Source organism: Ahaetulla prasina, chromosome 6 (genome assembly GCF_028640845.1).
Source record: "Ahaetulla prasina isolate Xishuangbanna chromosome 6, ASM2864084v1, whole genome shotgun sequence".
Taxonomy (NCBI): Eukaryota; Metazoa; Chordata; class Lepidosauria; order Squamata; family Colubridae; genus Ahaetulla; species Ahaetulla prasina.
The window spans coordinates 21,702,787-21,717,057 of NC_080544.1; the positions used below are offsets into that span (position 1 = coordinate 21,702,787).

A 14,271-nucleotide genomic window follows, 5' to 3' on the forward strand; every position below is an offset into this window, starting at 1 on the left:
TGTGTCTTATGTTGGGAAAAACTATTGTTCTTCTTTGATTGAAAGCAATGGAAAATGGAAAAGAAAAGACCTTCGGTGGCTTGGAACCCAAATGTTAATAAATGCAAGTCCTTAAGGGAATGGAAGGTCATATTTAAAGAAGAGACATCATCTTCATCATGCTAAAATTTTTGCTGAATTCTTGCAACATTCAGAGAAAAGGGAAACGAAAAACCTTCCTTTTTGCTGGCAGTGACAATTTTCTGAATGGGACAATAATTAGCCCAGCATTCGTTTTTCTTCCTTTTCATCCTTAAAAATAGAAATATCAGTAGCTATTGCAGTTTCAGGTCCTGCATTCCAGTATTGTGTAGGGTTATCCTATTTGGACTCCAGAATTTCAGATGACCGCTTTGTTGTTGTTGTTGTTAGTTGCGAAGTCGTGTCCGACCCATCGCAACCCCATGGACTACATTCCTCCAGGCCTTCCTGTCCTCTACCATCCTCTGGCGTCCATTTAAACTCATGCCTACTGCTTCAGTGACTCCATCCAGCCACCTCATTCTCTGTCGTCCCCTTCTTCTTTTGCCCTCAATCTTTCCCAGCATTAGACTCTTCTCCGGTGAGTCCTTCTTTCTCATTAGGTGGCCAAAGTATTTCAGTTTCATCTTCAGGATCTGGCCTTCTAAAGAGCAGTCAGGGTTGATCTCCTCTAGAACTGACTTGTTTGTTTGCCTTGCAGTCCAAGGGACTCGCAGGAGTCTTCTCCAGCACCAGAGTTCAAAGGCCTCAATTCTTTGGCGCTCAGCCTTTCTTATGGTCCAACCTTCACAGCCATACATTGCAACTGGGAAAACCATAACCTTGACTATATGTCCTTTTGTTGGCAGGGTGATGTCTTTGCTTTTTAGTACGCTGTCTAGATTTGCCATAGCTTTTCTCTCCAGGAGCAAGCGTCTTTTAATTTCTTGGCTGCAGTCCCCATCTGAGGTGATGACCGCTAGATGCTAGCAAACAGTTCACATTTTGCTTGTTTATTTATTAATTATACATGTTTGTTTATTTATACTATTGTTACAGCCACCCTCTTTCAGCCAACTGGGCAGCTCCTAATGTCTGAAAGTCTGAAGTTTTACAGCACAAATATAATAGATCTAGGTTTTCCATCTTAAGAAAAACAAAATTAATTATATGCGAAAAGATACACTAGTTTATTCAGAAGTAAACATTGCAAACACAATGACATAGTTTCCTCTTTTATACCTCGGAAAACCCTTGGAAGTAAGGAAAGGATTTGCTTTGCAGAACTTAAAACCAGAAAAACAATTGAGGTAAAGGAGAAACACTGAAAATTGGGAACTAAAGGTAAAGGAGTCCCTGCGGATATTACTCTGCTAGTCGTTGCCAACCATAAGGGACTCATCTCCGTTTCAAAGCCATTAGTCAGTGCTGCCCAAAGACATTTCCATGGTCATGTGGCCAGCATGATGTCACGGAGTGCAGTTCCCTTCTGACCAAAGTGGTACCTATTTATCTACTTGCATCTGCATGCTTTCAAAATTCTAGATTGGCAGTAGCTGAGGCAAGGATGGTCTCAAACCTGGGCCACTGGCTTTCTAGCTGACAAGCCCAGCATCTTAACTGCTGAGATAAATAGATAGATAGATAGATAGATAGATAGATAGATAGATAGATAGATAGATAGACAGACAGACAGACAGACAGACAGACAGACAGACAGACAGACAGACAGACAGACAGACTCAGATAGATAATTCTTCTCATCCAAATCTTTTCCCTTATGAGTTATTAAATCAGGATGATAAAAATTTGTTTGAAATTTTTACTAAAATTCACACTGAAAACTTACCAAATTTGAACCACAAGCAAACAAGTTGTGCTTATTTTAAAAGCTTTACAGTATCTGAGAAATGACTTCTACTTTTTTTTTTCTCCTAACGTTCAAAAAATTTGCAGTCTTCCCTTTGCAGATACTTTGAAGAGTGTTTTCTGTTTAAGGACTTCTAAGAAAGCCATCTAGCAACACAATGTTGTTTTCACATGGCTTGTCTATTGAAAAGAATCTTGATACACATTCTTTCCACACCCATTAAATAAGGCAGTGTACAATAAATAAAATCTTATAAAGACAATAATGGATAAAAACGGAAATATTCAAAAACTCAAGCTAAGGAAAAAGATCTAGAAACAGGTAGATTGAAAATGTACTGTGCTATTGTCTGGACTGTAGGAAAAATCTATAAATGGGGAAACAGCACAAGAAAACATCTCGTCTCAAAACCAATGGGGATGAGATACGTTTATAGCAAATGACATAAAGAGCTTTACATAAGAATTACACACACACACATTCACACTTCCAGTTGACATGAGAACGGATGCATGGCATTGTCTAATAGAAGCATCCTGGTTTTTTTGTAATCTGGGATTATTTTGCTCCTTCTAAAATTCACCTGCTATAAATTAAGGTCGATTACTGCTAGTTGATCTAACACGGCTGTATTTCTTAAGGCCTTTTTCTCCATTGATGATACTTCAACTTTGCCCTACTTTTCAGACCTGAGATCAGGTCAATTTCACTTCTCCTAGCAACTAGTGATGCTTGGATGACTTAATAATATCTCCAGGAAAAACAATGTCACTTGAGTTTTTTGAGTTACTCAATGATTCACAAGAGTAACTGGTGCATAGTGGAAGAATAACCAAGTTTATTTCATCCTTCTATGCAAAAGCCAACATTCAAGCAAATGTATGTATCATTTGATAGAATAATGTGCTTCCCTAGCTGCAGTTATTCAGAATGGGGGGGAAAATGCTTTTATTCAAAAATCGCTTCCCTACATTGAGTCCCAGTAGTTTTAATACCTATGAAAAACTTTGGGATCTGTGGATAAATATCAACTGAAATATTATTGTAAATAACTTTTATTTCTTAATAAGTTCCGTTGGAAAGCTCTCTTAAATTCTCTATTTTTATTAATTCCCCAAAACTCTGAATGTAAGAAAAAGGAAAAATGTATTTGCACTTCATCCTCAATTTGTGTTCTATTATTCTTAGACTTTATACTTCAGTTTTATAAGAAATTAGATTCCTAATGTTGACCTAACTTGCCTTAATCAAGTGATTAAATGACATTATCCAGGTATTTTTACTTTGAAGCTTAATAACCACTTTTAGTCTTTCCTTTAAAAAAATGATGTGTGCCATAAAATTTATAACTATGGATATTAAAATAATACTATAACCTCCACTACATTATAGATCTACTATTAGTTAGTTGTGTTCTATTATTGTGTTTTATGAACTCTTTTATTCTTTCATGTTTCATGTTTTTTGCTGTTTTCAAAAATGCTTTTAAAAAGCAGAGTTGCACTACCCAGTCATAGGAAGCACACTGGACTGTGTTCCCCATCACAATTTTTACTGGGGCACCATTTAATGTAGCTGAATGAAAGTGGCCCATTATGAGATATTATTTGGTATTTAGATATATCTGAAGTTATAAAGTTTTCCATCACAAAAAAAAGGGCAACACCAAAAATTTGCCTCCTAAAATTTTAACCTCATGTTTTCAGTCTTGGTTTTTTGTTTTTATTTTCTAATTATGAAGGTAACTCTTGCTCAATAATCAAACTAGTCTCTTGTCATCATTTTGGGGCAGCTTTCCAAAGCACCATAGCACTTAATTGCTCAAAGGTCACCGTTCCAGCTAATGCATGGAGAAGAAAATGACTCATATTATTTGGATCCAGAATTCATTAGTCTCTCCATCAAAAGAGGAACATAAACACCTAGTCCTCATCTTATGACCACAATTGAGCCCAGCATTTCTGTTGCTAAGCGAGACAGATAGCTTTGCCCTATTTTACGATCTTTCTTGCCAGAGTTGTTCAGTGAACCACTGCAATTGTTAAGTTAGTAACACGATTGTTAAATGAATCTGGCTTCCCCATTGACTTTGCTTGTCAGAAGGTCACTGCAAAGGTTCTAAATATGAACCAGTTGCCAAGCATCTGAATTTTTATCACATGACCCTGAAGATGCTGCAACGGTCGTAAGTATAAAAAACAGTTGTTATAAGTTGATGGCCACCTCTGCTAGTTTTCTATTACAAGTTGGATATCAGCCTGGGTTGCCAATAAATACAATCAGAAGCTGGGCAAATGATGGAGAAAGTAATGACAAACAAGACTCCACGTTTGCTAAGTATTTCCTTTCCATGTCATAGTCCTGAAGACATAAAGCCAAAACAGGTATAATACTTTTATACCCCCCTTCTTCCGACAGAAGGAAGCCCTTTAAGCATTCATACAATCATCAGATTGCATAGGAAACCCAAGGTCACAACGTTGGAACAGTATCGGTGAATAATGCAAGAGGGGGAGGCTTTAAAATTTGCTTAAAAATACAGAATTACACACTCATACTTCCAATGTTGACCAAAAATGACAACCACCCACTAACCCTGGTTTTATTGTAAACCCGGTTCTGAGGCTGATAATGCCAACAGTCCTATGCAGCGCTCTTCCTGAGAGAGGCACGGTTACAATTTTATACACTTGAGTAGGGAATGCAGAGTGTTTTAACTAGTGGTGGGATTCAGCCAGTTCGAGCTGGTTCGGGCCAGTTTGGACGAACTGGTAGTTAAATTGTTGGCTGACCCTGTCCCGCCCCTTGCAGGAGTCCCCACGTTCCCCATTTTGGCTCCCAGGTAAGTGCAGGGAGGCCTACTAGGCCCATTTTTGCTCCCAGGGCAGTACAGGAGGCTGAGTGCTGCCTGTCACATCCCCTGGCCACACCCACCGTGGCCAGGCCAACCCAGCCAGTCATTAGGGCAAAGAATCAGTTGTTGAATTATTTGAATCGCACCCCTGGTTTTAACCCTCTCCCATCACTTAAATCAGGGGTAGTCAACCTTTTTATACTTACCGCCCACTTTTGTATCTCTGTTAGTAGTAAAATTTTCTAACTGCCCACCGGTTCGGGGGGAGATGCGCGAGCTATTCTGGGACAAGGCTCTTTTGTTTGCCGTCACATTATAACGCCATTTAGTTTCACTTACGTAACATGAACTAAACTTATCGTGGGCGATACAAATAGTAAATTTTCAGAAATTTAAATTGTCACAGGGAATTTTATGAAAACCTAATGAAAATGTTTTTAAATAATGCTATGATTTTTTTAAAAAAAATTAATTAAATTTAAAAAAAGGAAAGTGCTTCAGTGTCGGACAAACCCCTACCGCTCACCATGAAAGCTGGAATGACCACTAGTGGGCGGTAGGGACCAGGTTGACTACCACTGACTTAAATTAACCACCGCAGCTATAATGTCATACATGTAATGTTTTATGAAGCCCATTGCAATCACTGTGAGAGATTCCTCTTCCTGTTGGAGAAGATTCTGAGCCTACCCTCATCCATCCAAAGGAAATACTTTCATTTTCTGAACAATGTCAAAGGGAATTCACTCCCGAACACTTTTGTTAACCACAGGGATTTGTCTAGTTTTGCTTTAGGGTGAGAAAGCAAAGTTTAGGGAATGTTTTGTGCCTTTGTCTGCTGAAGTATTTATCGACATCTCCATCCTCACAGTCCTGCTCCAGCCACCAGCTTACGTTACATTCAGTGTCTGTGTTTTTTTGTTTTTGTTGGTTTTGTTGTAAGTGCCATCACCTGTCCTTGAGACCTAAGTTTTGTTTTATGGTTAGCACATGTTTGTCTCTGGTCACGGCTTCACTCACCTCTTGTTTCCCCTCCTCACCCCTTCCTTCTTGCCTTTTGTTTTGTTAACCCCTCCCTGTCTGTCCAGGGCGCTTCAGGTTTAGACGGCAGGCCTGGCCCACCGGTGAGTGTCATTTCTCCAAATTCCCTACGTTCCTATTCCCTGATGCTGTGATTTGTCTCCTCTGTCCTGCCATAATCATATTTGTATCACTGTCTTTCCAACAACAGAACCAAACTAGAATAGCGCAAGGGAAGTTATACTGCATTTTGGACGCTCAACAAGAGTACAGTACAGTTTCACATCCAAACAAGTCCACAAAGTTCTGGGGTTTTGGGATAATCGGCCTCTTTTATTGATCTGTGTAATTATATTGTGTAAAATATCTATGGAGATTCTCAGTCATCCAGGTCATGGTTGTCCCAAAGGTGCTTTTGCAAAAGGCCGTTGGACTTTCTTTGTTTGTCCTTGAAGACATTTTGCTTCAAGAATTGTTTTTTGGAAAAGCACCTTTGGGGAAATTGTGTAAAATACAAGTGAAACCTTTGCATGTAGTCATTGTACATGTGACGTACCTCTGTTGTCATATTGTCAGCTGTCTATTGTCTTCTCTCTTTTTTTTCCCCCTACTCATTAAAATCTTGCTTAAAGCATCTCCACCCATTTGTCTGGGCCAAGAGGATGCTGTGGATATGAATTGTATGACTGAAGCAATTCTGCTGCTTTTTCATTTCAATCTGCTTCTTGATGAACTCCTTCGAGCCTTGATAGTCTTTATAGATAGATAGTTACTCTTAGAAGTAAAACCACAACCATCGTACTTTGCCATATGTCAAATTTGGATGTCCTACCTTGGCAAGTGACTTCAGCTTCTTCTATATCTAAATTGGGCAATGGTTTTGAATTTATTCAGTGGCTCTCGTGTAAATTATGGGCTGGTGGCTTAACAACGGTTGCTGTTTCAGGACTTCGAGCCTGGGCTTCTAGTCTGGGTTTAGCCAAATTCACACCACCAGTTATTCTCAAATTCATGCCCTACTTGCTGAACAGACAAATGGTAGATAGGAAAATTATGTGAGCTGAGGGGAAAATTATAGGTTTCTTTGCTCCATCTTTCTTTCCTTACCCATTAAATGTTATGAAAGTAATATGGTGTTCCCTTGTTTATGCAAAAGGTAGTAAAATGCAGGATATGCATGAGGAATTAGCAATTGTATGTAGCTAAAATATATTGGAATTATTGACTAGGTTAATGGGGTTAACTGTCTCAAAATACCTGTCTTGAGTTAAAAACTCTGTTTTTATTCATTAGAATTTCAGTCCAATAGATTAATCCATTTTCTCCCCCCAAAGGATTTTCAGGTTCTTAGAAATGGACAATAATTTCTGTCGGGTTTCATAATCCCTATAATCTCATTTTATTTTATTTTTGAAATTGCAAAATACGTGTATATAACTGATGAACTAAATACAACTCTTTTATAATTGAATGCATTTATTCTTTTTTGTTTTTAATTCAAGGATTTTGCTCCTTGCCAGCTGTGGGGCAAATATTGTTAAGTTACTTTTATTATAATGATAATGTGTATGTAAAGATATCTCAGTTGATTGCTTACCCAATAACCACCCCAAATTTTCATGTTTTTTGTTCTTGAAATTTCTGGTTCTATTAAGTGAAGTTATGGGGATGCGGTGGCTCAGTGGCTAAGACACTGAGCTTGTTGATCGAAAGGGCGGCAGTTCAGCGGTTCGAATCCCTAGTGCCACACAATGGGGTGAGCTCCTGTTACTTGTCCCAGCTTCTGCCAACCTAGCAGTTCGAAAGCATGTAAAAAATGCAAGTAGAAAAATAGGGACCAACTTTGAAACAGAGATGAGCACCGCCCCCTAGAGTCAGGAACAACTAGCACATATGTGTGAGGGGAACCTTTACCTTTTTTATTATTGAAAAAGTTTTAAAAAACAAAAACATTTTCCCCCCTTTTTTCCCCCCTCCCTCCCAGAAAACCCCCTTCCCCCCTCCCTTTCCCCCCCCCCCGGCTTCCCGGGTCAATCACAAGGTATTGTTATACATAAACCAAACATAGAGTAAAATTTTCCCTTCTAATCCAATTAACCTCATCCAAATCTTTTCATCTCCCAACCACCTCCCCATTACATAAAATAATACTTCCTAATTATTCAAAGGCAATCTGATATTTCTTAATCTGATATCTGTTATGTAGATAATCAATCCATTTTTTCCATTCAATTAAATATCTTTCCTGCGTATTGTTTTTTAAAAAAACTGAGATTTTAGCCATCTCAGCCAAATTAATGACTTTCAATATCCATTCTTCTATTGTAGGTACCTCTTCTTTCTTCCAGTATTGTCCAATCAACAGTCTTGCTGCTGTTATTAAATTCAGAATCAATTTAGTCTCAATCCCTGTACAATCCATTATAATTCCCAAAAGGAAAAATTGCGGCAGGAACTTTATCTTCTTCTTCAGTACATTAGTACTGAATGTACTGAATTCAGTACATTCAGTACTAATACTAATACTGTAGTTCAGTATAGTAAAAGGGAACCTTTACCTTTTAAGTGAAGTTAAAGAAATTATAACCTGAGACACTTTTTTTAAAAAGTGGTTTCTCTTCAACCCTTGCTAACTTGAAAGCCTTCAGTGCAAAAAAACTGAGTCTAGTGTGCTACAATGCATAATATTTGTAACTGCATATGGGAAAGACCTTGGAAAACTGAGTTAAGAGGTAGCCTGCAGCTGGGTAATGGGAGGAACAAGAGCCGAATGGGACAACTCACCACGGCCAACTCATCATGCGAAAACTCACCGAAGGACAATTCAGTAATTCACTTGAAGTATTTAAAATAATCAAACATTATTTTAATTTTTGTCCTTTACATTTCATTTGTCCTTCCCTTTGCATTATTTCTATCATGGTTCTAATCCACCATTTCTTCAATAGTAGTGTAACTTTTGTCCCAAAGCGAGTTGCCCAATGGTGAGTTGGCCATGGCGAGTTGTCCCAGAGCTAGTTGGCCCCGGTGAGTTGATCACACCAACTTGGCTGTGCTGACTTGTCCTAAACCTGAACCACAGGCTCAGAAGAGATTATCCCTAGAGTCTACAGCTGTAAAGAAGATGGGTGGTGGCAGGGATGGGCTTCAAAAATTTTAGCAAGGGGTTCTCTGCCCAGTTGCTGGTGGCTGTGGCCAATCAGCCTCCTGCACCACAGCGGTGGGGTTGCCCTCCTCGGACTCTGGAGGCCCTCTGGAGGCCTCTTCCCAAACTTGCGGTAGGCCTGTTTTTCACCCTCCCCGAGCCTCCGCGCTTGCCCTGCACTTACCTGCATCCAAAATGGGCCACACGGGGACTCCTGAGTGGGGCAGGGTGGGGTGGGCAGGGCCAGCCAGGAGTGGGATTTGGGGGTTCTCCGAACTGCACAGAATCTTAGCTAGAGGTTCTCCTGAACCGCTGCGAACCCCCAGCAGCCCACCCCTAGGTGGTGAGGAGAGAAATGTCCTTTTAGACTTGCAGTGTTCTATTAATGTACTTTTACAACAAAGTAGAAGTATCTCTTTTGTCATGTTTCCTGTCTGGGCTATCTGGTAAAGCTGACATCAATCTTGGAAGTCTGAAAGTACATTTCTTTAGATTCAGGGCATCTCAACCCAGCGGTGGGTTTCAAAAATATTTACTACTGGTTCTTTGGGTGTGGCTTGGTGGGCGTGGCTTGGCTTGGTGGGCATGGCTTGGTGGACGCGGCTGGTTCTCTGAACTACTCAAAATTTCCACTACCGGTTCTCCAGAACTGGACAGAACCTGCTGAAACCCACCTCTGATCTCAACTCTCTTTTAAAACATCCCTTCCTTGCCAGAAGCTATGCTGTACATTTATGAATAGTATTGTGGGGGGGCGGGGAGAGAGAAAAGAAACATTCTACTAAAGTGAATAATTATTTATTTTAACAGAGAGACCTTTTTAATATTCTCAGTGAAATCAGAGAAGCCAAACAGTAGTTAATAAGAAGTTTTAGTTTACTAGGAAAGTGTTTAAACAGTCCTTCCCAGCTGCAACTTGAAGTGGTACAACCAGGGAAAATGTAATTAATTCTGATTTTACAAACTGATCCAGGAGATGGGTAACGCTACCAAAATCCAATTTATATTTAAGAATGCTTGACTATATATCTATCTATTTAAAAAAGAACCTGTGAGCTAGCAACAGAGTGTTCCCATTGGGTGTTCCCTCTTTCATGTTCTAATGAAGTGATAAATAAATAGCACCTGGTGAATACAAGTCTTGAACATGAATGAGTCCTCCTTATGTTGCTGGCTCTGTTAATATAATTGCACTATGCTTTCAATATGGTTATCTATCAATGGGCAAGATGAATTTGTTAGGAAAAAAATTGGTTAAAATCTTACCTGTCTACCACCCAACTCACAAAATGGTTATAAAATGGTTTTTCATAAAATGGTTAAAACTATCAGATTTCAGCTTTGTTGGCAATTGAAACTGAAGGGATTCAGTGTTGGACTGTCATTTGCTACCTATACTCTTACTCACTCAGACAAGAATCCTTCTTTTATATATACTGTAAAAAACTGTACTTCCTCAACTCTAAAAGTTGTCGTGTTTTAAGTGAATAGCTCCCGTCCTTCTCTTAGTTCTTCTGTGGAGGAACCATCATCTTGTCTTGCTTGAAATATGTTTGAATAAAAGGCTTCATGTATCTATTTTTACCCAAAAAATTCAGGGTACTCCAGGACCAGCCGGTGTCCCAGGACCAGCAGGACCGAAAGGAGAGAGGGTAAGAAATATTTTGTAAACAAATAACTTAGAATTAGGGTACATATTTTAAATAGGACACTAATGCCATGCTTAAAATAATGATCCTGTATAATCCTTACAATCACCAGAATTGATTAATAACAGGAATGTTAATTTAGTATTCTCTGATACCATTTCAGAGATGCTTACAGGCAGTGGTGAAATCCAATTTTTTTTACTACCGGTTCTGTGGGCGTGGCTTGGTGGGCGTTGTGTGGCTTGGTGGGTATGGCTTGGTGGGCGTGGCAGGGGAAGGATACTGCAAAATCCCCATTCCCTCCCCATTCCAGGGGAAGGATAATGTAAAATCCCCATTCCCTCCCCACTCCTGGAGGAAGGATATTGCAAAATCTCCATTCCCACCCCACTCTGGGGCTATCTAGAGGTGGTATTTGCAGGCTCTCTGAACTACTCAAAATTTCCGCTATCGGTTCTCCAGAACCTGTCAGAACCTGCTGGATTTCACTCCTGCCTACAGGTTATGATAAAATAATAATAATAAATCAAGATAGCAGTCATGGTGATCTCATCGAAACTCCCCTCATTTTTATGCATGTCACACATAAAAACAAGTGGCGCTTTGATTGCATCATCACAGCTGTCATCTTGAATTTGGGGGCCAAATCCTTAGATCCAATCCGTTCTCTGTTTATTGAATAAGGATTGAAAGATGCTGTCTCCAAGCCCATAGTAGCTGGCAAGATGGGATATAATGAAAACAGAAATAAGGAAGTAAAGATATTAGTAATCGTGCTTTTTGAACCCATCAATCAGCAGCTGATATTCATTGTTGTGTTTCCTTTCCACTACATAGCTGGGTATGTTCTGAGGCAATGTATGGAGTCGACACTCAGAGAAGGAATTAATAAATTGAAACTTAATCCAGATAAGGACAGAAGTGCTCAAGAAAAAGTGTTTTAGTCCAGGAGTCTCCAACCTTGGCAACTTTAAGACTTGCGGACTTCAACTCCGAGAGTTCCTCAGCCAGCAAAGCTGGCTGAGGAATTCTGGGAGTTGAAGTCCACAGGTCTTAAAGTTGCTAAGGTTGGAGAGCCCTGTTTTAGTCTATGTTACCTGGACTGTTGCATCTCAAACAGATTTATCATGTATGAATAACATGGGACCCAGTTTAATCCTTTAGAGGACAACTGTGGTCAGAGATATTACACCAGTATGCTGATGATAACTAGCTGCATTTTTCAACCCTGGGCTACATAGGTGAAATTGTTAATATATTGATCCAGATGATGCAGGCTATTTGGGTCTGGATGGGGTAGAAGTTCTGTAGATGACCAAGCCTGTAGAGGCCAAGGGCAGGTTCAAAAACATCATCAGTTTGGAGTCACTGCGCTCCACCCACGAATCCCATGGATTCTTATCTAGCACCAATTTGCTTTGACCATTAGTAGATCAGATTCTTGTGTATAGGTAGCCTTTTTGAACTCTATCCTGGCTCCTAGTTTATTACATCTGATAAGAACAGATGTCAGCTCAATCCTGACAAGACTGAGTGACTGTGATTGTTTGGCTTCTCTAGGTCAAGTACCTTTTTATCATTGGTATTGAATAAGATAGCACTTCCCCATCCACTTCTGCTCAAAGAAGTAGAGGCTCTTTGCACAAGTTCAATTGTGCCCTGTCCCTCAACAGGGAAGTTCCTCGGACAATTACTCACATCGAAGCCAACTAATGATGAAACTATTGCATGAGTCTTCGAATTTAGCAATTTTAAAATTGTTGGTTTTAAACATAGTTGGGCAGGGAATTCTGGGAGTTGAACTCCACAAGTCTTAAAATTGTCAAGTTTGAAGACCTTTGGATTATTACAATGTGTTGCACACTGGACAGCCTTTGAGTACCATCCATAAGCTGCAACTTGCTTCAAACTGCAGTGTCACTTTTGTTACCCAAGCAATAGATAGATAGATAGATGATTGATAGATAGATAGATAGATAGATAGATAGATAGATAGATAGATAGATAGATAGATAGATAGATAGATAGATTTGATTCTTTATTGGTCAAGTGTGATTGGACACACATGGAATTTGTCTTTGGTGCATATGCTCTCAGTATACGAAAAGAAAAGAAAAGTAAAAAGTAAAGATACACTCATCAAGAATCATAGGTACAACACTTAATGATAGTCATGGGGTACAAATAAGCAATGGAATCATACTAGGAAACAATATAAATTGTAAGGTTACAGCAACAAGTTACAGTCATACAGTCATTAAGTGGGAGGAGATGGGTGATGGGAACGATGAGAAGATTAATAGTAATGCAAAATTAGTGAATAGTTTGACAGTGTTGAGGGAATTATTGGTTTAGCAATAGTGATGGCGTTCAGGAAGAAACTGTTCTTGTGTCTAGTTGTTCTGGTGTTCTGGTATATTGGTTACCATCTGGCTTCTGAGTACAATTGAAAGAGCTGTGCTTGTTTATTTTATATATTGTTGCTTTTAGCATGGTATATTTTACCATGTTTCCGTCAATTGCCTTGAACTATGAGCACAGGCAAAGTAGAAATATTTTTCTAGAGATATGAACCGGAGGTGTGCTTTTGTTTTACGATCCAAAGGAGGTTATTTCTGTGAAACAGCAGTGAGCAAGGGACAGGGTAGGATTTACTGTTAGAATTTGTTATTCTGCAGTCCAATCAGTAAGGACATCTGACTCACAGCTGTATTGTGCAGCAACAGCAAAAAGACAACTGTCTCACACACACACATCTAAAGGAGATGGAAGAAAGCTTATGACCAGGAACTAAAAGTGACTCTTTAAATGTTTATTGTAAAATTTTATCTATTTGTAAAATTTATTAGCCGCCCTTTTTGCTACAAAGCAACTCTGGATGGGTTACACTATTAAAAAATAAAACTGTACAGAACCTAATGATATAAATACAACATTATATAAAAACATGCAGATAATCAAACATGCTAAAAGATGGGGAGGGAGTAGAATGAGGAGGGGAGGGAGTGGGAATCTGTTGTTAATCTATCAACCATGCCCAATATGAACCACGCCCTCCATTGGACCCTAAGCCACCTTGCGGAACCAGGTCTTTAAACTCTTGCAGAAGGTCAGGAGGGTTGGAGTAGAAATTATTCGGGATGGTGGGGGTAGGATGTTTCAAAGAGCAGGCGCAATGGCAGAAGAGGCTCTTCTCTTGGACCTCACCAAGAATATCCTAACCAATGGGGCAGTGGTGAAATATAAAATTTGTTACTACCGGTTCTATGAGCGTGGCCCACAGGGTAATGTGACTGGGTGGGTGTGGCCAACTTTTTTTTTTTTTACTGTTAAAAGCATTTTTTCTACAACCTCTTCAGCTGAAGAGGTTGAAGAAAAAATGCTTTTAAAAGCCTCTGACGATCCCAGCTGAGCCGCACGATCATCAGAGGCTTTTTTTTTTTACTTTTAAAAGCATTTTTTCTACAACCTCTTCAGCTAAAGAGGTTGAAGAAAAAATGCTTTTAAAAGCCTCTGACGATCCCAGCTGAGCCGCACGATCATCAGAGGCTTTTTTTTTTACTTTTAAAAGCATTTTTTCAGCCAAAGAAAAAATTAAAAGTTAAAAAAAAAAACCACCTCTGATGATCGCGCGCCTCAGCTGGGCATGGAGGGGGGACAGGGATTTTTGCTACCAATTCTCTGAACCATCCGCCGCTATTGCTATCGGATTGGGCGATCTGGTCCAAATCGG

General features: G+C 39.5%; 1 protein-coding gene across 1 annotated transcript in view; it reads left to right on the forward strand.

Moving 5' to 3' along the window:
* COL13A1 (collagen type XIII alpha 1 chain) overlaps nt 1-14,271 on the forward strand; it is a 154,052-nt gene that overhangs the window by 112,317 nt on the left and 27,464 nt on the right. Inside the window, exons 31-32 of the mRNA XM_058187686.1 lie at nt 5,813-5,848; nt 10,488-10,541. Coding sequence (XP_058043669.1) covers nt 5,813-5,848; nt 10,488-10,541 — 90 coding nt within the window. The remainder of the gene's footprint in view (nt 1-5,812; nt 5,849-10,487; nt 10,542-14,271) is intronic.